We start from the raw sequence: 25,127 nt of genomic DNA, 5'->3' as shown, positions 1-25,127 counted from the left end.
TAACTTACAAGTTTACAAGTTCCATAGTTCTGATTAATAGTTTTCAACCTGTTTTTTTCATGAACTCTTTGGTTTGAAATCTCATTATTAGTTTTGCATTATGTATAGTTGGTCACTTAAGCAGGGCCGGCTCCAGGCACCAGCAAAGGAAGCAGGTGCTTGGGGCGGCACTCCGTCCGCTATTGGGGTGGCACGTCCGGGTCTTCGGTGGGAATTCGGCGGCAAGTCCCTCGGTCCCTCTCTTCCTCTTTGAACGTCTGCTGAAGCGCCGCTGAAGAGGAAGAGAGGGAGTGAAGGACCGAACTGCCGCCAAAGAATGGAGCGGAACGATTGAGCTGCCGCCGAAGTGCCACTGATTTTTTTTTTTTTCCCGCCGCTTGGGGCGGCAGAAAACCTGGAGCCGGCCCTGCACTTAAGCCACACAATACAGTTTCTGAACAGCTAATTGAAACTTCATACCAGAAGCAAAAGTGACAATGGATAAAGCACCGCTGGCATGAATTTTGGGATGAATAGTCATTCGTGTTCAAATATGTGTAACTTTTGGGATTCACAAATGCCTAGCAGTTGTCTGAATACTTCGGTAACATAATATACCCGCATGAATCCTAGAGAACTCAACTCAGTGTTCTTATTTTATGTGCAAAAAACATTCACAAATCAGTGTTTCCATTCTTTAACTGATCTACAGGCTGATGCTAAAATCAAGTTGTAATGATTAAAATGCGTCCCAAATTACACCATTAGGAAAACTATTCACTCAGGATGGGCTGTATGGCATAGGTGAAGTCCTTACCCCACTGATATCAATGGGAGTTTTGCCATTGAATTCAGTGGAGTCAGGATTTCACCCGCTCTTGAAGGTCAACTGACTGGCTCTGTTGGATCAATCAATTCCAGAGTGGAGAGGCCTTGTCTCATAAAAAACATCCACACACCCCCACGTGGTCCAAAACTACCCTCGGAGCACAGTACCCCTTACAATCCCCCTGGAGAGCTTGTTTAGTATTTTGATTCCCAGGGAAGAATCTGACTTACTAAATCACTAACACTACTCCCATTAGCCCTTCCTGGAGGCCTCTCCTCCAAATACTGATCCAAACAAGGCACGGGGGAAGATGTGACAAAACGTAATAAAATGGTATTGGGCAATGGAGGACTAAGGCAATCTGTTTACAGGTGAAGGACTGTTACAATCTGGACAGCGTTGCAGTTCATTAATAAAGTATAAGTAAAACCGTCAAATGGCATCCGTTACGAATCAGTAGAGACATCAGCAACATAGCAGTATATTATGAAGGTGCCAGTTATAGCTCCATGGTTGAATTTTACACTGTGTGTGTGTTTGACAAATACATTGCAAATAAATTTAAGATGTTGAAAAATTATTTAATGTCTTGGCAACAAAATGCAGTGCTTCATACTATTAAATATTTTATTATTAATTTTTTAAAAATTGTCATCTACACTTAGAAGAATCCATATTGGAAGCCCCAGCTGAACCTGTAGTGGTAAAAGAACTAAGCTTTGATGCTTTTACCTCAGTAATAAATCTCCATTTACAACTTTAAATTTTAGGGAGGCGGGGGGAAATCAAATGGTTGAGGAGAAAATATTTCCTTAAGCCACTTCTTACTAGCAGGTCTGTTCTATATGAAGAGAGGGGATGAAGCTTCTCTTCCGACTACACAGCTTTTTTTGTGATGGGGTTGTAATATATGTTAACATTATGTCGACATGGTCAGCTCTAGTCAATAGGCTAAAATTGCTGGGTAGTTTGTCTTTTTGACAGATCTTGTCTAGCAATTTATATGACCTTCCAACTCTGATATTTTCCATGCCAGTAAGTGTTGTAAGAGGCTCCTTTCCGGATACCATCATCATTTCTTTCTTCCTTATCTCTCACTGAATCCATAAAGGAGCGTACCAGGTCATTGCCAATGGTAAACTGGCTTTGCGGATTATATATATTCTTTAACATTGCTCCGTTAATGTCTGAACATAGTTTGTTAAATTAGTGTTTAAAAATAATCCAAATGTATCATGCTTTTTTTCCAGATTTTAAAAATTGGGATGTTGGCAATATAAAAACATATTTATCATACAGTCTTTAAAATTTAGTCCATGTTATTAACACATTGGATGATTTGCAAAAATCTAGGCCGTTCTGCAAGCTACTTGGCACAGGCAGAACAGTGTGTACGATCGTGGCCCTAGTATTTTTAAACCATTTATGTTGCTTCATTTTATGCATTCCATCATTGTGGAAATGAAAAAAATCTGGTCAATATCATTTGAGTAAACTTCAGTCTTTTCGACACTACCAAAATGCTATTACAGTTGGGTGTTCAACCTTGTAATGCTTATATTTGTTCTTACAAATATCTATGTCTTCCCCACTCGTCCATCCAGATGTATTTTTTTTAAACCAAAACCGACATTTTAAGTCTAAACTCAGTTGGTTGAGCCCCAGGATGAGTGTGCAACTTATGCTGAAAACACTAAAAGGACAAGGTGTTTTTCTGATCAAATTAGAACGCTTTGTATAACTTTGCTTCCCAGCATGATCACAGGGATTTTGCATGTGTTCGTTTCATAACACTAGTTTGGATGTCATCCATGAGTTATTCCTTGAACTGCAGCACAGGGATTGGTATTATAAAAGTGCTTACAAAAGTGATATGGAAGTTTGGGGAAACTTAAAGTACAAGTAATGTAAGCTGACCTTTTCTGTCATTTTAAACAAGTTATATATAGAATTTAAAACTGCTAAGGGAAAGGGATAATGGTTATGATATTCTGGGATGCCAACTCCTATATACTGTAGCTCAGATATAGGTAATAGCACCCAACCAATTGAATTCTTGCTGTTGGTGTTAGGACAGGGGTGGGTAAACTTTTTGGGCCGAGGGCCACATCTGGGTGGGGAAATTGTATGCAGGGCTGAGGCAGGGGGGTTGGGGTGTGGGAGGGAGTGTGGGTGTGGGAGGGGGTGTGGTGTGCAGGAAGGGGCTCAGGGAAGAGATTGGGGCAGAGGAGGGGTGCGGGGTGTATGAGGGGGCTCAGGACAGGGGTGCAGGAGGGGTGCAGACTGCGGCAGGGGTTGGGGTGCAGGAGGGATGCGGGGTGAACGAGGGGGCTCAGGGCTGGGGGTTGGGGTGCAGGAGGGGTGTGAGGTGCAAGCAGGGGGCTTAGGGCAGGGAGTTGGGGGCAGGGTACAGGAGGGGTTTGGGCTCCGGCCTTACCTCAAGCAGCTCTGGGGTGGCAGCGGCGTGCACCGCCCTGTCCCCGGCCCTGCGCCGCTCCAGGAAGCGCTGCGGCCCCGGGGGGGTGGGTGGTGGGGAGAAGGGGCGGAGGGCTCCTCATGTGCTGCCCTTGCTGCACCTCCAGGTACCTTCCCCGAAGCTCCCATTGGCTGCGGTTCCCCGTTCCCGGCCAATGGGACCTGCGGGGGGTGGTGCCTGGAGGCATCGCACAAAGCCCTCTGCCCCCCCTGCCTGGGGGCCGCAGGGAGGTGGTGCTGGCGACGCCGCGGGCCAGATCCAAAGCCCTGAGGGGCCGGATCCAGCCCGCGGGCTGTAGTTTGCCCACCCCTGTGTTAGGAGGACTTTGTGATTAAGCATGTACAATGAGAGTCATCCCCAACTTTAGGTACCTAACACATGAGGAATGAGCATTTGTTCTAGCCTTTGAAAAGCATAGGACTGTGTTAATAATTTTATTTGTAAAACAGTGCCTCTTCTTCTGTCTCCTCCCCCAAAATTCCTGGTAAAATGCCTGGGCTCAATACAGAAAAATAAACATAAACGTTGTTGTCATAAAGCTTGAATATGAAATCCCCACATACAATATTCAAACTCAGTAGTTGAGCTGGTCAAAAATGGTGAACATTTCATAAAAAAAATCATTGACTTTTCTTTAAAAAGTTGAAAAATATGCTAATTTTTCCAGGACAAATTTCAACACACTTTTGAAAAATCAAAAAATGTCAACCAGATCTACTCAGTATCATTTGGATTAACAGTGATTTACAATAGAAGATATGTTTTTTCACAGCACTGTTTAAAAGAGTTGGCCTGTTGTCACTTACTGTACCATAGATCTTCCATTTGCTTATACCCCTCCTAGTATTGATGGCAAGGTGAAAGAACTGTTCTAGCGGCTAGTGTGTTCTCTTTCATTCCTACAGCCTCCTTTTAAAAATATATATTTTTAGTTGTCTGCAGCTGAAGGTCAGATTGTGGTTTGTTGTTTTGATCTCTCAGCCATTTGGTATTTGCAAATGGCCATGACATTGGCAGGTGAATGAAAGAGATTCATGCAAAATATACCTTGTAGGTGTTGTCTTACTGCCTGTGACGTGTCTGCTTGCCTAGAGATTGAAAGGTGAAATTAGAAGTTTAAGAGTTCAGAACTGGAAGAGAGATCAACTACTTTATCATTGTTTGTTCTGTGAGATAAAATAATTGTATCATGACGCTGCCGCCCTTGCCCTGTGATTCTGAACTGTTATGTGATAACTTTTCTTTCATACGTCTTGACACAATATCCTTAGGCCCAAAATAAAGTCTAGTCTGTTTCATTGTCCTGCAAGTGAATGCTCACAGAATGTTGGCCAAACTAAATGTAAAACAGGATTGTCCCATGATTTCTGAACTGGGCAGTAAATTAATATTCCTGTTAAATATTAATATTTCTGCAACTCCACTCCAGCCATATAATGACTTTTCATGGACATTCTCTAATCTTAAAGTTGCAGCTACTTAGAGTTAGACTTGGGGCAAAGTAGAAGATTCCTGGGTTTTGCCCTCTTGGACTAGTCTCAAAGACCTCTGTCAAATACGCGGTGGTCTACACTTCATGAGACCTGTGAACTTAGTGCATTGTGCTTGATCTTGTTCTGATCAAGACGAGTGTTCCTCAAAGAGAGAATCTCTGTTTTGCTTCTAACATCTGTATCAAGCCAAATTGGAAGTTTAGCATTGGGCAAAACGTGATTCGTTTGGAACTGCAGTGTCCTTTCTCTTTCTGTCTAGGAGGGTTATAGGGAGAAAAAGAAGAAACCACCAGAAATCTTCACCTAACATCACCACCTTACAGTGGGGGGAGGGTGGCAGGGAACTCTACCTCCAAAAGAGGAAGATGGCGCTGTCCTGCCCACCCCCCAGCCACTCCTTTAATGGGAGTCTGGACCCATGATGATCTAATTTAAGGGAAACAAACCTATCTAAGCAGTTAAGTGAATAATGAGCACCTGAGGCTGATAAAAGCCCATAAGGGCTCAGTTGTAGCCAGGTGATCACAGAGAGAGAAACTCTCCTAAGGGAGAGGAGTTTGCAGAGACCCCAGGCCCCAAGAAGGAAGGCTGTGCAATCTCTGCACCCAAGAGCAGAGAGTCTGTTTCAAAGTAATTTGTGTTTAATAATGTAGAACCCGAGCGAGGGAATTTTGTCTCACTCCCTTTTGGACCGTGTGGAGTTCTTCAGGAGCTCTGAGAGAAGCGAAACTGAGGGAGTGTCTGCAGTGCCACACGAGGTCAGCAGGGGGCACTACAGGCCAGGTTCATATGTCTATGTACAAAGTGTATCTGACGTTGTGTTTGTACAGATAGTTCTAATTCAAAGGCGTATCCTTGTTATTACATTTGATAGGACTGTGTATTGTTTCAAATAATAAGATGCTGCACCTACTAATGCCTACAGCACTGCCAACTTTGTATGCATGTCACTCACTCCAGTGTTTGTCTAATCAAGCAGGGGTTCAGAAAAATTTGAAGGCTATAAAGCTGACCTCTGGAGTTTGTAGTGTTGCTGTTCGGAACAAAAAAGAAAAGTGTTCAGTGTTTTGAGGCCTGTTGTGCCATGCCATAATGAGCATTTTGAAAGGAAAGAAAAGAAAAGAAAATCCTATGAAAGGAGGGGTAGAGGGAAGAGGAAAAGAAACTGCCAGCTGGACCCAGACTACTTTATTCCAGATGTCATGTGCATGTGTAATATGAGTTTAACAGATTAATTTATGCTGTATTTGGAAATTTGTCTTTTTTTTTTTTAATTGCAGGAAGGATGGGAAGCTACATTCTATTAGCATAGGTAAGGTTCAGATGAATGTACCATCCATATTTCACCCTGATTATTATCATATTATTAATTATTTGTATTACAGTAGTACCTAGAGGCCTCATCTGAGATTGGGGATCACATGTGTTGGTGTTGTTCATGCATGTGGTGGAGACAGTCTCTGCCTTGAAGAGTTTACCATCTAAATAGACAAGACCAACAGAGGGAAACAGGTGCAGAGAAGAGAAGTCTGTGACAGAGCTAGGAATAAACCTAGGTCCACTGACTCTCACTCCAGATTCCTATCTTCTAGATCACACTGTTGTCCTGTAATTATGGTGCAAGCTTGTATGCTTCTGTCTGTGTAGCTACCTAATAATAATAATAATTCATAAAAAAGCAAAGGAGTCCAGGTATTTTGGTCTCATAAACTATTTTGCATTATTCATTAAGATAGTAACTGAATATATACTGGCAAGGATAACAGTTATGAGTCTTCATGCTTCGGGACATAAGATGATCATCAACTAGAACAGTGGTTCTCAAACTTTTTTTTGTGTGGACCACTTGAATTTTGTTGAGGGTCTCGGCGGACCACTTAATGATCTTTCCAAATGTTGTTTGTACTGTTAGCTAACTATTGTAAAGCGCTTTGGATAAAAGCGCTATATAAAAAAAAACTTTATAATAAACATTTTTTTTTCTACAAATAAAAGCACACAACTCATATTTTAATATCAGTAGTCTCACCTTTCTAATGCGATGCATGTGCCCTCTCTCCCCTGCCCCGGCAGCCCCCGAGCTGCGGCTGGGAAGGATGGGGGTATCTCCCCCACCACAGAAACCACAGAGCTGAGTCTGGGAAGGAGGGCCGTCTCTCGCCGGCAGCCACAGCCCTGGAGCTGGGGAAAGTCATCTCTTTCTCTGGCCACCACAGCCCTGCATGTCCCAAATTCCCCCCACCCCCTCTTCTCACCCCTCTTCCCCCTCCCTCCTACCCCCTATTGCCCCCAAGGCCACCACCTCACCTTACGTGTGCATCTTCTCCAGGGTCCAGGCACCTAATTAGTAGAGCTACGCCTGCGCGGCTCCACTAATTAGGTGGGTGGCCCTTTGTTCTCTCAAGTGCAGCTGCCCAGGCGCACACCTTAGAGGGAACTATCTGTGGACCACCTAAATGGAGCTGGTCCGCGGACCACAGTTTGAGAACCTCTGAACTAGAATTCTGAGGCTTTCAGGGACAATGGAGATGGTGGTGGTTGTGCCATCTCCTGAAGAAAGGATACGGGATTAATTGGGGATCGGTGATCTCTTCCATTGTGCCAGTTTTTGCTCAAGACCCAACTTGTCATTTGTACAATTAATGCTTGTGACAAGGGCCACTCACTGCAGGTTGCACCACCTCCCGGCTGTCCTGGGGATTAGCTTTACCAGGCATCACACCCTCCTCTGGCAGTGTCTTCACCTGTCCTGTCTCATCCTGTGGCCCCTCTTGCTCCAGGAACTGCAGCCTCCTTTTTGTGACTCAGCCCTCCAATCGGGCCACTACATGGTGTCCCCTTCCGGGTGTTAACCAAAGTCCTTCTGTACAGTCTCAGGCAGTCTCCTTTAGCACTGTCCTGACAGTGCCACTTTCCCAGTGGCCGGCAGGGGAATCCTGGCTCGCCCACTACTTCTGAATTCCAGTCCAGGGACCCTGTACCTGGCACCTGTGGTCTTCTTCCCTCAGCCCTTCTTGCTCCTTCCTGGGATTCTTTCCTACTGTGTCTGGTTCCCGCACTTCTCTGGATGTACTAACTCAAACTCCCTCTTCCTAGGGAGTAACTGTAGGCTGCTACTGTCTCGCTCCAACACACGTCCCTTCTCCAAGGGAGTGACTGCAGCCTACTTCCCTGCAGCCCCCATCTGTTGCCAAGTTCCTGGCTTTATAAACCCGACACAGCTCCTCCTTCCTCCTTCATCAGCAAATTAGGCCTTAGCACTCCCCGGTTTTCCTCCAGGAATGGACTATATGTTAATTGTCCTAATGTTACCCCATAAGGCTTGTGTAGGGTGGACTCCCCATCACAATGCTTCTGAATGCCTGTGAGCTTTTTAATGCTTTTGTCTAGTCAGTGTCTACACTAGTTTTCGGCTGCATGTCATCTCATATCTGCTCACATGGTCATGTGATGCAGGTTACAGAAGTTACAAGTTCTAATATAATTATAGCTAGCAGAGATCTTCTGTCCTCTTGGAACAAAAAGTGCTGAATTCTAGACCTGATCATGCATCAGAATTTTATGCAGCTGCAGTGACCAGTGGAGGTGACAGAAGTCCACTGCCATGGAATTGTTCAGACTTCTAGAAACAGAGTTGACTGTGAAATTTATTTACCAGAGATCATGTTTTTCGCTATAATTCTACATCTTGGATTAGGGAGTCTATTTGTTGACACTAATATCTGTCTATACTGTGTGTTATTAGATCAGATTAGAGGATATGTAAGACAGGACATGTGTTAGTAGTGATACATGTGGCATCTATACCTTACTAGTGGAATTAGTTAAATTTCTTAGAATGTATTCTTATCTGGTAGAAGTCAGAGATGAAATTAATTTCTCAGTTCCTTCTAGAGAGCAGTCCCCTTCACAAAATTGCTGCACAATACAAATCATCTACACTATGGTAATTGCTGCTCTATATAGAAAGAAGTATCTGTATGGTGAAATGCATTATTATTTCAATAGACATTTGGTGATGTGAACTGTAACCTCAGAATGTGCAATGGCTTCATGGGCTGGTATTCCTCATTTGATGAAGTGCCCTCATATATTGTCACGCAAAGTGGAATCTCGCATATGAAAGCACTTTCTTTTTAAAATGCCTAGGCCAGTCATTGCTTGGCCAAGTAAACTGAAAATTTCATACTTGTTGGGAGTTTCCTTGTGCTCTTAGGAGTCTATAGGCACCCTTGTGTGTAATTCCTTCTGACATTAATGTCAAGTCCATAGGCATAGTGAAAAGGAAATTAGACTTAAATAAATGGGATTTTGTACAGCGCTCTCTCACTCTCTCTCTGTCTCCACCCCACCCCCTTTGACACCAAAAAGGAACCACAGCAATTTCCGCTATTCCTGTGGCTACCTATTTTGCCTACTCACAATGGTAGTAGGCTTGTGTACATGCTCACTTCTACAGAATGAGGAACCTTATGAAACATATCTGTGCCATTAGGATACATGTGCACCACTGCCCTTCAGTGACTTGGGGCTTAGAGAAGATAGCCCTATTGGTACTTACAGCCCAATGAGATGTTTCTTTTAGTTAAAGTGGTTAGGGACCTACCTGTGTTCCTGAAGCAGAAGATACCCAATGTGACATTTGGAAAATGTTTTGGAACTGAAAATATTTAGAATGTCTTGCATCTATGCAGAGGTTTTGAAATCTATGTACATAGAAGACTCCCTATACCTCTGAAGAGAGAGCTAATTATGAGGTGGAAAGAGACATGCAACACATGGCAAATTAGAGAGTGGATGGAGGGGGTGGTCTGACCAAGGACAGTCAAGGGGGAGCTATTTCTCTTGGAGAAGTACCAGAAGATCCTAATTTCTATGCAGAACAGGCAGGATCTTGGACTTTGCCATGCCCTAAATATTTTTTTCAGAGGAGTTATATCAGGGCTGAACTTGCCCCTTAGTGTGCTTGAATGACAGCTGTGGAGACTGAAATATTTTATCCATAGAATAGGTATGGCTGTGACAGTGGCAGCCCAAGCATCCCATGCACTGTCCTGATAGTGTGCATCACTCCTGACCAGCAAGGGCCACCATTAAGGACGTTATTAGTTACTCTTCTTGCCCATTCAACCCTTGAATTTTTGTTGTTTTTTGGCAAAGGCTGCGAACAAGGCTGTCAGTTTCTGACAATTGGGATGGGATGGGACTTTTGAGATGCCACTCGTACATGAGGAAATGGACCGTGACCAAAGACCATTGTTTTCAAGGTGTTATTCCAAAAACTTCCACATGGTAAACTGCATGGACCTCTGTACAGCTACCTGGGAAGGATGAAGGGTTAAGCTGAACAAGATATCAAAACTGTAGGTCTAGGTACAGCGTTTCTCAAATGTGGCCACCAGGAGTTTTTTGTGCAGCCACAGCCTCCTGGGTGGTCACTGGGGAGGCAAAGCAGTGTTACCAATATTCACTTTTCACAGAAACAGACTTATTAGCTAGCAAGTCTTTAAAAAAATAATACCTACCAAAAAAGCAAAAGAAACAACAACAAAAAGACAAGACCATGCAAAGCGAATTATTTGTTTCTATTCTGTTTAGGTCCAGCAAAGAATAGATACAACCTTACATTATTTTTATTATTGAGTCTGCAATAAAAACCTACATAAATAAATTACGATGTGGACATGTATATGTCCATATTTATTTGTTTTTTCTAAAGTTAATTAAATATTTTGGGGGGCGGGGGAAGTTGGTGGCTGCACTCTGAGGCCACCAAAAACTTTCTTGTGAGAACCCCTCCCTGGTCTAGGAAATGTAGATGTTTAATATCTTGTGCTTCGGTCATTATCAACAAGCACCACCCCAAATGCTAGAACTCCTAGTAAGCAGAGATAAATGTGGAGTACAGAGAGGTTACATTCCCGTAAATACTGGAAGGCAATGTCAAAAATGTAATTCAGCAGCCAGTGACTACTTTGTTTCTCTGGCTCAAAAAAAAAAAAAAAATGATAAAAAAAAAAAATTGCTCAGCCATCTAATTTCTACCTTCTTCCTTCAGCTATGTTTAGCTTTTATGAGTTTTGCCCATCCCCCTGGAATTCATTGTGTTTCCATTCTGGGAAATTGGGTAAATCTTTACTTAAATTTCATCAGAACAGACCAGGATAATGGTAGATCTAAGTTGTTAGAGTCCATGTCCCACAGCAGCTATTCAGTTCTCTCTGTTCTCTAGAGATTTTGTTAATTGCAGCAATGCTTTTCTTTTTTCTTCTTTTTTACCCCCGGTGGTTTTCTCTGAAAGAGTGAAGCAATCCCTGATGGTTAACCAGAAAGTATTGGTCTTCGGAGCAGTTTTTCAGTTCTCCTAGAATGAAAGAGCAACAGAATAAATTGTGTTGTGTTTATGGACCATAAAAGGAAAATGCTGGCTACTTTAATTAATTTTATATTTTTCTGGGTTATGTTTAATTCTAGCGACCAAAAAAAAAAAAAAAAAGGATCCAAATCTATTCACATTTGTGTGTACATGTGGGGTGTGGAAAATGGTTTTGAAGAGAATGATCAAGTGCTCTGTACTGCTAATGGGTTCTGGGGAATACAAGAAAATCCCTGATGGTACAATGTTGTTTTTATTTTTTAACAAATGCTACCTTTCATGTCAACAAATGTTCCCTTCAAATTTTATGATGCAGCTTCCAAAACATGCCTAGTTACATTAAACAAACACGAAGGCATTTCATGTCAGAGTGCAATCCTTCTCAGTTCTCATTCTTAGTGGACTTGAGATTTACCTTGCTAGGAGCGTTTCTGCTGGCTGGGCCCAGGAGGCTTTGACCTCTCTCTGCTTGATATATAGATTCATAGATTCTAGGACTGGAAGGGACCTCGAGAGGTCATCGAGTCCAGTCCCCTGCCCGCATGGCAGGACCAAATACTGTCTAGACCATCCCTGATAGACATTTATCTAACCTACTCTTAAATATCTCCAGAGATGGAGATTCCACAACCTCCCTAGGCAATTTATTGTCGACTGTCTGGTACAGCAGGGATATTATCAGAGCAGAGCAAACACAAAGCAGCATCTTCAGTTTTTGATAGGTAATTGTTAAATTGTTACTAACATTTGCTGCTAGTACTAACTCTTTTCCATCTTTCTCCACTCCTGTTTCTGAGGTCCTCTCTGTGAAGCTTTTGTTGCTGCTGGTCACTCTGGTACCTAGAAAAATATTGGCTTTTTTTCCTTCTATTCTTGTTGCAATACCCAACATCTGTGAGCCCGTAGCCAGAGAGGGCTTGGGTGAACCTGTCCAACCCAGTTGGGGTTTTATTTGTAACTTACTGGCCAGCAAGACAGCCTATATAGACACAGTGCAAAGACACTGTATTGACATCCCTAGAGACTGGGGCCCTTACCCACAGAACACGTACAGCACAGGTGGCGGCAGCAGCAGAAGTTTCCCTGTGCCACTTCCAGTGTGCCTATGGTCCATCCTCACCTGCTGAGAAGTGAGATTCCATCCTTAATCGCACCATTGAGCCTACCAATGGGGGCCTCAGCTGTCGTGTTCAGACACTGAGCAGGCTGATCTCTGGAGAGAAAACGCAGCACTATCATTAACTAGGCGGCTAGTCTGCTCAGTCCTGTCTTCTGCTTAGGGTTCTGGGAGGCCACTCTGTTGAGAAATCTGGGAGGCCACAGAATGGTAAAAACATTGTCATTACAGACCTAACTTAAGATCTGAATGTCAGGTGAAGGGTGTCCTGTTTGGATACCAATCCCATTCCTTGTTCTCTTCCCCTCTTAAAGGGACCCATTGCCTCAACAGACACTCCATTCCAGTGCATAGAAACTTCCAATTAATTTACTCAAAATAGCTTACTTTCTTTCTTGGAATGGGACCATGGATTGGAGAAAGGGGAGTCTTGTCCCCTGTCATTTTAGGCATTTGCAAGTTTCCTGGGGAGTTTCCTTTGATGGTAGCGGAGTTAGCTGGGTGATCAGGGTCACTAGTTAGAGATGGCTCATTTGCTTATAGCTGTCCCTGTGCGGATTAGCATTTCTTGCCTGCAAGCTACTGTATATTTAATAAACCACTGGATCAGTGGACTTTGCTGTGGAACTGTCAATGTTTGTGCTGGCTGATCTGTCTACATAGTAATGTGCAAAGCCTCTGAGAATGCTACAGCAGGTCTGTCAGCTCCTGCTCCCTAGGAGCACACGTTTAAGTGCTTTTGCCTTTAATTTTGTATTATTACTTCTTGCTGTTATAAACTGCAGTGTCTATCTTTCCCCCTACCCTCTCTAAATATAACAAGCTTGACAGAGTTTTTGATGCTTGTGCTTAGGTGGAATGTAGGGAAACCAACCTTATAATATAAGCATGCAGCAGGACGATTACTTGAAACTGGATCTGCACAGATACTGTATTTGGCCTGGGGAAACCAGTCATTTCAGCCAGCGGGCCAGAGGTGCAAAAGACTGCTCATGTGCTTTAAGTTTATTGTACTGGCCAATGATCAGTGTGTAGAGATTTTAATAAGTGTTACACTTGATTAGAGATGTGATAGTGTTCTGTCCCTCTGATCCCACTCGTGTGTGGTTTCCCACCCCCACCCCACGCAGGTCGGATCATAGTGCTTTGCGCTCCACAGACAACACTACCACCTTTGCTTTTGTAATCAGGCTGCAGATGTGCTTGATGATTGAATAATTTCTGCGCACCACCGCTTCTCCTCCCAGAGGAGTCCAGCAGGCTCGCTTATGCAAGCTGTCATGTCTTCTTTTTTTTTCAAAAACGTGTGGATTTGTTTTTTGTGTGTGTCTGTTTGCACGTCTGTCTATAATAGACCATGTATATAGACATGTTCTCAAGCACATGGCTGCAGAAAAAGCTTTCTTAACCCAACATAACTGCCAGTGCTCACAGTTCAAGCCACCATAAATTAAATAAATCCACTCCCACCCCTCACTGAAGCTGTGCGTATTGGCAGCATGCATGCACACAAACACACAAACTCTCTCTCTCTCTCTCTTGCTTTCTCTCCGTCAAAGATGATAGAAAGTCTTTGGGGGATTATTGCACATTTGTAGAGCAACAATGGAAAGCAGTACTGCACAAATATCTATTCTTCCTCGCCCAGCATAACAAACGCTGCTTTGTCTCACATCTGGCCCTTTTTAATAGCTCAAAGCCAAAAGCAGTAGCTATTTAGCAGCTTATGGTAAATAAAGCTTTATTAAAACTACTTCCTTTTTCAAGTGTTTAATGATTAAATGGCCTTTCACCTGACATTTCATGCTTCTCATTTTTTGAAGTACTGATCTAGCAAGGGAAATAAAATAGTTGTCATGGATGGATATTAAACTTATCACAGTTTTATTCTCGAGATGAAAACAACGTTTAAGTGCATTTTTGAATGTTTTTTTGGAAAAGCAGATTTAAAAACAAAGCTGTTTTAATGTAATATCATAGCATATAGGTATGTGCGTATGTGTATGCACAAAGCATATACTTAATATGTAATGATTATATCTTATTTTTAGGTGCCTATGCCCAAAGGTCTATATGTCATCATTTTTTGTTATGATACCTAAGGACGTTAGCATAAGTACCTAAAAATGAATTTAATATATAATCTGTGTGTATACGTCACCACCGCTCCTCAACCCTGTCCCCCCACCTATAATTCAGGAAGAACTTTGTTTTTAAATCTGCTTTTCAATTAAGAAAAATGTTATAGTTTATTTAAAATGTTTATAATCCCAAGCATAGATAAACCTACTATACAATTTTATAGCTTATAAAATATTTAGTAAGGCAAGTGGTTTCCTTCAGTGCCTTTCATAAGGAAACAGAAATACCTGAGCACTCAAACAGTCCTACTTGGTCTGTGATTGGAAAGTATGTTTTGAACCTATGGAAAGCATTATTTAATTCTGATGCTTATGAGTGATGGTTGTATTGGAATAACACAGTGTTTAAAATGTTGGAAACTATTCTGAGATTAGTATTGTTAAGGATGGATAGATTAGAATATGGTATCCAGGAATGTTTTCGGTATCTAGCATGCAAGTGGTTTTCTGCCCTGTTCCCCCCTCCCTGAATTTTAGGGGAGCATATTGCTGTGAAAGGAAAGTGCAGTGAATATTTTTTAGCCAATAAATAATTGGGTTTAGGATTCTTTTTTCCCCTTCTCCTATTTGTGTTGAATTGTTGTAACAAATTTATATTAAACGGTACACGCTGTCAGAACCTGTTTGGTATTTAGTCTTGACATTAACGCATTTGATCAAACAGCAGTGTTCTCTCTCTGCATCTCCAAAGGCAGCCCTTTTTGAGAATAGCTGTCACGGAGTATGACTGCAACTCCTTAGCTCTCTATTTGCAAGCTCTGGAGGTGTGAAAGATGGCAGCGAATGGGGAGATAGTTAATCAATAACCACAAGGTCAGACAGACAGTGTCAGTTTTAGTGCTCCCTGTTAGGAAGCAGCAGCAAAGGATTTGTAGGGGCTTGTAAAGGCTTAAAGAAACACAAGACTGCTGTGTGAGAAAGGAATGGAGCTTTCTCGGCTTTAGTAGAAAAGGGAGACATCTGCTGGCTTGTCTAGGATGGGGTAGGGGGGCGGAAATTTGTCCAGTACTTTTGTTAATCAAGATAGACCTACAACCTCACTTCAACCCAGCTAATCAACAGGAAGGTTCTTTAAGTACTTTTAAATGAAATAATTTCATTTAGCATTGTTCTTCCTATTAATATAGATGTATACTACAAACCAACATATGTAATAGCAATATAGGATATGTGTGCATATAAAGTGAAAACAGTGCATGTCATTTCAAGGCGTGTTTCAGTAAATAGAGTACTTTGATATTGGAACAGCAAGTGTTGTGAAATCATGAATGGTGCTAAATCCTCCAGACTTACATACTTCCATCTTAATATGTAATGATCTTCCTTGGCCAAGTTTTTGTGCAGAAACTAAACTCCTTTTGTATAGGTAAAGCACTCAGTTGGCTGCTCTCCTGAGAGAGATGGTATGTTAGGCAAATTAATTGTTTTTAACCCCCCTGATGTGTTAATGGTACAATACAAATGTCTCGTCTTAATCATCTCTGTGTTAAACTACAACATCATAGTTTGGGCCACTTCTTTGCTGATGACTTAATTGATTCATTAGCCAATGTAATCCCTTCCCACCCTGTTCATAGCCTGGTTTGTAACCTGATCAAAGACATTTATTAGATTAAAAAAAAATTCTCAGTCCTCTCTTATGACTTTCAGCATATTAGAGACATATAACAAATTATTCCATTGTATCTGATTGAATAAACAAGCATCAGCAGTACATAGCAACAGCATTCACCAGTTGTTTGTGCTTCATCCTATGCTACCATCCGATACTATGGGGAGACAGGGTTATTTTAAATGTATTGTAGAATTCTTGCTTTGGAAATTGTTTTCTTTCCCTTTCTCGCACCTTGTTAAGGTTAAAACAAAGAAATGAAATACACCACACCAGTGTGATTTCTTTTCTCAATAAATTTCCCACTTCGATTGACTGGTTCCAAGTGGCTCCAAGTCCGACCCTTTTATTGATAACAAATATATGATTTCCCAGATGGTGGCTGCTAGTGTGCATCTTCCTTATACCCTCAACTTGTAAAATTGAAACCAAGTATCTTGACCTGCTGAGCTCTCACCTGGCAACATCTTTAGGCCCTTGTTCTTTACCCCACGGCAGTTATTTTCTCTCCCTTTTAGACACTAGCTGTTCCTAGCACATACATTGTGGTGGATGTTCCTTTACCTCTCCGAGAGCAGATGGGATAAAAATCAATAGATGAGATGCAGTGAGTTAAGAGAAGTGCACTCCTGCCAAACTTCTTCTCCTTTATCTTGTTATCTATTTGTAACTCCATCTTTAATTTTTAAAACATTAACTTTAAATTCAGGTAATTACTTTTTGTTCACGGTTATTACTCCACTATACTTATTTATTTATTTTATTTACGTTACCACTAATCTCTTGAGTCTAAAAACGCCATCTCATTTGTCAGTGATGTTCTAATCAACTGTTAGGTAATTACATGAATTAAGAAATTAAATTACAAAATGGCGTATTATTTATTACTCATCATACATGCTGACACATTATTTACTTTCGAGACAGGTTCTATTGCTCTATTTCTTCCTGTATGTTAAAGGATCTCCCATCTATTTGCTGAAACTAATCAGTTAGTAATTGTTTACAAATTGATCTCTTTGGTTTATATGCTGGGCCTATATGAGCGTAATGGTTCCCAGGCTGTGTGCGTAAGTATTATCTGAGTCTCTGTGGTCTAGAAATCAGGCAGAAACTTACTGAATAGGCTTTCTTGGGACATTCCCAGTTACTTCTACTTCCATTGACCAGGCATAAGCAATTTCCTATGGTATTTCAATACTACTTGCATCTCAAAACCAGAAAGTGGAGTGGTATGAAAGTGTGTATGGCACAAGCATTGAGTGAAGAAGGGACCAAAATTTTGATAATGTCTCTAAAAGGTTGGACTCAGGTTTTAGCTGATGACTTGGGTCTGCTCTTATTTTATGCAATCCAGTTTGTCTACTCTTTATGTTGTCTGATACAGTAGTGTACACGATGGTAGCTGCTTTGTGTGTATATGTAGAGTAAGGAATTTGGTCAGCAGCTTGAATGCTCATGAAAGTGAGTGGTTGACAACATGTATTAGTGCCAGTTGTAAGACAAAATATGTGTCAACTTCCTCCCACCAATCCGCCAGTGAGCTTCATACCTGGGACCAGGAGTCTCAGGGATTCTACTCTTAGATGCCAGTGACTCTCCACATGGCAATGGGCAAGTCAATCAGCTCTGATTGTGTTTTGCCACCTGTAAAATATGGCTGACACGTACCTACCTTACAGGGGTGTTGCAAGGTTTCATGGATGTAAAGTGCCAAATACAATATTTTTGAACCTACTTGGCACCCTAGTCATTCTCGAGGTCACCAGCCAGCAATTCTCAGTTATGTCACAAATTACATGCAATTTTGAAGTTTGGATCTGTTCTGTGATTGATTTAATAGTGGTTCATGTCATAATCTACCATATGAAGTAGAGATGATTAAAAAAAACATGATTTTTTTCAAAACAACCATTCTTTTTAATTTTAAAAAATGTCAAAATTTTGAAATGTTGAAATGTGTGACTTTTGAAATGTTTCAAACAGCTCTAAAGCTGATTAAAAACTTGAAATTTCTTTTACAGAAATGCTTTTTGAAAATATTTTTGGTTGAAAATCAAACTTTTGACAAAAAATTAATTGAAAACTCAAAATGTGGGGAATTTCAACCAATATAACAGACTATAACAGCAAGATGTGAAATTCCTTTTTCCAGTTTTTCTATTATCCACTACATAATCCCTACTTAAGAACATGCTTCTAACTGTAGTTCACCAGAGAAAGATTTGATACATTTAAGGTTAAAAAAATCATTGTCTAATAGGTCAATACATCTGTTCCTTTAAAAAAACCCTCTTCCCCTTTTGAGGCATCATAAATATGTAAATAAGGTCTATTTAATTACTGCCTGGGGCTATAAACTCGCATGCTTGCGGTGAGGGAAGGCAAGAATAATGTACATAATATTTTCTTTAAAAGAGAGCAGGTCTATGCCTCAGAAACACAACAGGAGAACATGCTCTCCGTGCACAGAACAATATAATCAAAGGGGAACAAGAACAGTTCTTTTCATCCTTGTAGATGGAGTTAGCATGTAAAACAGGTGTGTGTGTGTGTGTGTGTGTGTGTGTGTGTGTGTGTGTGTGATATTTTGTTGTTTTTGAAGGCACCAAGTAAGCTTCCTCTTCCCCACAGCTCTGTTGATGCCCTTTAATCCTGATCAGCTGCTTTAACCCCGCTGCTATTCCTCTGAGCAGAGGCTGCTTGTTGTGCCAAATCCTGCTATGGTTTGCTAACGTTGATATACAAGAGACTAGAATGAGACCCAACAAAGTCATTTTCACTTGTGACCTGATACAGCACTTAACTAAATAATAGAAGACTAGTCCCATTCCACTCTGTTGGGCTTGCCCTCGCTTAAACACTGTTATTTTCAAAGTAAGATACAGTACTGTGGCTAATCTTTGGTGGGGTTGCATCCTCTTTCAAAGAGACATAAACTAAACCAGAAAACAGCACTCTTATTCCAGAATGAGAGTGTCCACACACAGAGATCTATTGGTATAACTATAGCAGTGTAATTATACTAGTATAGTCGTGCCTTTAATTTTCTGCATGTAGCCAGCCCTCAGTACCTTGGCAGTTATTCAGCTTTCTATATTCTCTGTGCAATTTCATGTGCATATGCTATTCTTTACTTCCCATCCGAAACCATTAAGTGTTGCTATGGGCAATGAAACAGCTTCCATGTTACTCTCAGAGGTAGCTGCATGGCTATCGTGGTTTATTTCTGTATGTTGTACAGCCCTGATTTTCCGAAAAGTTTCTGAGAAATTTACCGCTCTTGGGGAAAATGGGGTTTTGGACAAATGGGAGAGTAATGCACGGTTCAGGTAGCTGAGATCACCTTCATTTACACATGTGGTTAACTGGAAGTCAGATGATTGGAGGTGTATTATATACAGTTTATAAATCAATTTGTAAAATTATTTGCAATCTTCTGGCATGAATGGTACTACATAAATGCAAGTCATTATCATTATCTCTATAGAATCCCCCAGTCTCCCAACCCCACATTGTATTGCCAACAGCAACACAGGAGTTTTCTGTTGTTATTAGCTGACAGCTTCAGTGCCTGGTACATCCAGCCTTGCATCCACGGGAATCATTTTTTCTGGAGGTATTGGGGATGTCCTTGAATCTGTTGCCTGGAGTAGAGTTGTTTTTGAGATTGGATTCTACAGGGTTCTATAGTTGTGAGAGGGTTAATTAAATAATGCAAAAAAAAAAAGGGGGGGGCACTTATCTCTGTTCCAAAAGCAGCTTAAACACAGCATTGTGATTACTGGCTGGTTAAGAACATTTCTACTGTTTTTGTTTTGTTTGTAAAGAGAAATGAAGCCAGTGATTTAATTCCTTAGTTATGTTTAACAACACTTGGGGGTGGGGGGCGAAGAAGGGGCGGATTTTTGTAATATGCTCTTTTCCTTCTGTCCCAATACACAATTAAAATGCAGATAATGTATTCCAATTCTTAAGATAGATCGTTGCTGAAGTGGTGTCATGTCTCGGCTAGCTTATCTCATGATAAATACCTCTGCTGTCCACTGAAAGATTAAACGCCATGGCTACTGAGGTTGTTTTGGGGTCTTGTAAGCAGATAAGAATGTGTTACTCGTTTTTAATAAAATATATCAATCTGCGTTTTCTAAAGGGTCCTTGGACAGTGCCTGCCATTGAGAAGGTGGCGTTGGCAAAGTCTAATAATGATACTTGTACATGAAACTGGCTTTACCATTCCATGAGTATTATAATTTATTGACAAGAGTGCTTTATTGAACCCTCTTGTGTCTGGAGTGTGGGGATGAGGCGCTTGAGCTGCTGTTGTAAGACCTCATTTAGCTGTCTAGCAGAAAAGATTTCTTTCCCGGAGTCTAATCCGGCAGGAGCCATGAGAGAACGTTATCAGTTAGGTACAGAAATCTCAGACGGCTCGGGTGCGTGGGACACACGCAGATGCCATGGTCTGGAATCCATCGTGCTGTGACAGTGATGCATTCAGCATCTCCATCCAGGGGAGCACAATTCCCTTTCTGGGGGCTGGGCATTCACACTGCAGGCTTTTAGAGGTGCTCTAATTGAAGGGCTTTAAAGTGCTGTGAGGTGGGAGTGGGGAAGGGTTTTAGCTTCCCTAGCAGAACGAGCATCAGAAAAATCCACCCTCTCTCTCGTGTGTGTGAAGACGTTCCATCAGGGACAGAGATATGATAAACAAAACGAACTGCTAGGTGTGATAGGAATGAAACTAGAATTCACAACGGCAGACATTGGAGTGCAAACTTGGAATCCTGTTGTGCCAGTATAAAGTTTGCACTCTTGTAAATATGCCATGAGAATGTGTCTTGAGGTCTTTAAACCACGATTTGAGAACTTCAATAACTCAGACATAGGTTAGGGTTTTGTTACAGGAGTGGGTGGGTGAGATTCTGTGGCCTGTGTTGTATAGGAGGTCAGACTAGATGATCATAATGGTCCCTTCTGACCTTAAAGTCTATGAGTCTAAAGTCTATGAGTCTTGCAGAATCTGTCCTTCCCCTCTCATAGAATCATAGAATATCAGGGTTGGAAGAGACCTCAGGAGGTCATCTAGTCCTACCCCCTGCTCAAAGCAGGACCAACACCAACTAAATCATCCCAGCCAGGGCTTTGTCGAGCTGGGCCTTAAAAACCTCTAAGGATGGAGATTCCACCACCTCCCTAGGTAACTCATTCCAGCGCTTCACCACCCTCCTAGTGAAATAGTGTTTCCTAATATCCAAAATCCTAATATTCCTCTTCCCCTCCCCTCCCCCTGCCCCAGTCATTGAGTGTGAGAAAGCAGCTTCTTACAGTGTTCTTCCAAGCTGGCTATTACAGTGTTGCAAGGACAGAGAAATCAATATAGGCAAAGATCAGTTTTGTAACACAATATTCACTCTGTGTTCGCTTCAGAGTGTCGTGAAAGGGATTGGGAGAAAGAGGAGTGTGTGGGGGGGGGGGGGAGGCCTCATCACCCTTCCCTGAGAAAGGAGTATTAGAAAAAAGCCTTTAAAACTGTTAAGCCTGTTAAGTACAATTATACATAGCTGGAGCCTTGTCACAGTTCTGCTTTTAAACAAATTACAGTGCATATCAGTTGATATTGTGAATTATGGACAGAAATTGCTGGTTGGAATCCAAGTTTCCATCTTTCCAAGCAACTGCTTTGCCACTAAAGTAAAAGAACAGATAAAGCCAAGAGGGACTCTGTTAAACTCAACCCACAGACAGTGCGCATGGGCTGCAGGGCTCAGTGGGTTACCTTTGTTTGTACTGCATTCCAGTTGGCCTAGGTGCCAAGCCTAGTTTTGACTACAGTAGTTGAAAGGTCAGAGCAAAATCCCAAGTAGATATTTATCCCTGTCTCTAAAATGGATGGAGCCATAAGTGGCATAGCCGACACTTTCAGCTGTGGGATGGGCTGAGGCAGAGATAAAAGGGATTTAGAAAACAGAATCCAGAATGAGATGCAGAGGTTACTTGCTAACCTAGTACCTTCCATGGCCCTAGCTTGGTCACTGATCTTAATTCTTTACTTACATTTCACCACTGCTGAAAAACAATTCTGTGCTGATATATTAATTATTTTGACCAGAGATGCTAATGTGCAGATGCAGGGTAGCATGAAGCCTGACTCTGAAAAGGGGTTAACAAACCTATTTAACTCTGCTCCTCTTGCTGAGTGTTGATGGTGGGGCCAACAGATCACAGTTTTGCTGTTTATATCATCATAATTCCTTGATGTTGTTTCTCATGTGATGATTTCCTAGTGCTATTCCCATGCAAATCAAAATTCTCAACACCTCTTTGAGATGGGAATATGCTGCTCATTTTCCAGATGCATAAAATGAGGCTCAGAGAGTTTGTGGCTTCCCTAAGGTTACATAGCAAGTCAGTAGCAAAGCTGGGGATAAAAACAGAAGCCAAGATTTTTCAAATGCGACTAGTAGTTTTTGTGGCTTAAAGAGAGACATCTGAAAAGATCCAGATTTTTAGAGGTGGCTATTGCTCAGCACTTTTGAAAATCAGACTTCTTTAAGGTATGTCAAGATGTCACAAAATCACTAGTCACTTTTGAAAATCTTGCCTGAGTCCTGAATCCCAGTGCTGTACTCACTGCCACCACAACTCCTTCCAGAACCATTTTTAAATGACGTTTTATATCAAGGCATTCTTATCATTCTAACTGAAAGTACCGAGATCCAAAGCTTTCCTAACTAATACATAGGCAAGTATATCTAGGCTCAGTTGTGTAATCCCAGTCCTTATTTGCTGGCCATGTAATGGTACAGTGCATCCGAAATACTTGTGAGAGCGAGAGGTATTTTTTCCCATAGAAATAGAATGATGAGTCCTTTATGTTCTTGTCTTCATAAAATCCAGACTTCTTGGATGTTGCCAGCAGCTCTGCTGTTTCATTTTAGTGGCATTTGGTGAAGCAGTTCTGTAGTTCTTTGTGTAAAAGGAACCTTTGTCATTGGCTTCACAAAAGCTCCCAGTGGAGTTTGCTTTACCTAGCTAGGTGTCATCATGTGACTTTGGAATGTCATTGTTGAATTTAAAATACAGAGCCTCTGCCTGTGCATACCTTGTGGGCCCCCTGACAGTCCCCTTTCCCAAACCAGAAGAGAAAAAAAATCATCCCCAGGAAGGAAGGTTAAACCTGTGGTGTGTAACATCCATGGTCTCTCTGACAGTAGAGTTGGCATGGACTTTGTTCAGTGATCTTTCCTGTTCTTTTTATCTTGCAGATTGAGGGATTTTAATGGCTTTCAGGTAGAAGCCAAGTGGAGACAATCAAAATGAATTCTATGGACAGGCATATACAGCAGACCAATGACCGGCTGCAGTGCATAAAACAGGTAAGCTGAAACTGGAGACCGCTACTACGAGTAAAGCTAGAGCAGCCACTGCATTGCATTGCCTGGCATGGCACATAGCTGCTTTCAGAGCCTGTATAATGATCATCATCTTTGCCTTTTTGTAAGGTGTGTGGGGGGAACGTTCTAATCTGGCTGAGTATACAAACGACTCCTGCAAGGATCGCCACAGATTTCAAACTCCCCAGAGAGTCGTCTGCTTGGGTTAATCAATTTGCTCCCTAGAAGCGGAGAGCAGTGAACAAACCAAATGAATGAGTTCATAGTTAGTAGATGTTTGTTCTTAATGTGTGTGTTTTTTTTTTTTTTAAATGTTTCTTGCTAAGCTGAGTTTTAGGGACTGGAGACTGGGGCTAAATTTTCATAAGCATCTAAGACCCACATTCAGAAATGATGTAGGCACTTAGGAGCCAAAGTTTCATTGAAAGTCAGTGGGACTTAGGCTCGCTCCCATTGATTTCAGTGGAAACTAGTTGCTTAAATACTTTTGAGGATCTGGGCCCTAATACCTAAAACACTTTTGAAAATGGAATTTAGGCTCCAGAATCCCTTTGGGGCTTTGAAATTGTTACCCTCTATGCATTACTGGGGGAGGAAAGAAGTAGTTCCAAATGCTTGTCTAATTGATGGCAGAAGCTGACACCATCTCTGCCTGCTCACTCCTCCTTGTGAGCTGTTCTGCCTGACTCTCGACCTCCAGCTGCATACTTTCTCTGACAGGAATCTGTCGCTGTGGGTGGGTGATGGTGGGGGTGCAGTTTCTCAATTTGAGATGAGGCTAAAGGTTGCTGTATTTTATTTCCAACTATGTGTAAAATGTATTCGGGAGATCTCTTAACCCAACTGGATCCAGGAGATGAACTCTAAAATATCACTTATTAGAGTTGGATGAAATGTTGTGAATTTTTGTTTCAGTGAAATTTCAAATTACAACCAAAAAAAGGGGACACGTTTTTCATAACACTTTCCACAATTTTCCCCCTTTTTTGACCAGTTCATCTCTTGTACTACTTCCTGAACAATTTGGAACCATGATGATCCAGAGGCCAGTATAGATTATTTGCTTCCATTTTTTTAATCTCTGCAGGGCAGGGTTGGTCTCTATTATATGTTTATATAGTACCAGCATGATGGGGTTCTAGCCTCTAGGTAGTACTGTGATACAAATAATAAATAATTCTAGTAGGATCCCCGGTTAATGTGTGTGTTAACTAAGTATGAAATCTTGCCCTCGTAGCATAAAAATCTCTCTCTGTTAAAAACATACATTATGCTGTGGTCCTCTTTCCCCTCATAACTTTCTTTTGCACAGTGGAGTGAGAATTTAGAACCCTAGCTTAAATCCTCATTTGAAGCTCAGTTTAAAGTAAGAACAAGTGGTGGTATATTGGCTACACCTAGACTTCTGAAATGTCTTTTTCTATTGCTTTTATCTGCTCCCTTACTCTTAGCTTTAGAAATAGCCACCGTTTTATAGCATCACACTATGCAGCACTGTCTGGTGTGTGGCTGTTAGCCAAGGATTATGTTTTCTAAGTTAAAGGATATTTTTTTCATACAAATCAATTATTTTAAAGCAGCTGGAGGCTTTGGTTCTGAAAGTTTGTTTATTTGCTAGTCTGGTGTAGGGTTACCATACGTCCGGATTTTCCCGGACATGTCCGGCTTTTGGGGATTCAAACCCCCGTCCGGGGGGAAATCCCCAAA

The 25,127-nt window shown here is 41.6% G+C and overlaps 1 protein-coding gene across 12 annotated transcripts in view; it reads left to right on the top strand.

Moving 5' to 3' along the window:
• LOC112112062 (zinc finger MIZ domain-containing protein 1) overlaps window positions 1-25,127 on the top strand; it is a 504,548-nt gene that overhangs the window by 252,184 nt on the left and 227,237 nt on the right. For all 12 annotated transcript variants that reach the window (XM_024207775.2, XM_024207776.2, XM_024207786.2 and 9 more), the window contains one exon: window positions 23,292-23,402. In XM_024207775.2, the coding sequence (XP_024063543.1) occupies window positions 23,343-23,402 (60 nt within the window). In that variant the 5' untranslated portion in view covers window positions 23,292-23,342. The remainder of the gene's footprint in view (window positions 1-23,291; window positions 23,403-25,127) is intronic.

Source organism: Terrapene carolina, unplaced genomic scaffold (genome assembly GCF_002925995.2).
Source record: "Terrapene carolina triunguis isolate 2854851 unplaced genomic scaffold, T_m_triunguis-2.0 Scaffold148, whole genome shotgun sequence".
Classification (NCBI taxonomy): Eukaryota; Metazoa; Chordata; order Testudines; family Emydidae; genus Terrapene; species Terrapene triunguis.
This window is presented reverse-complemented; position numbering and strand designations above follow the sequence as displayed.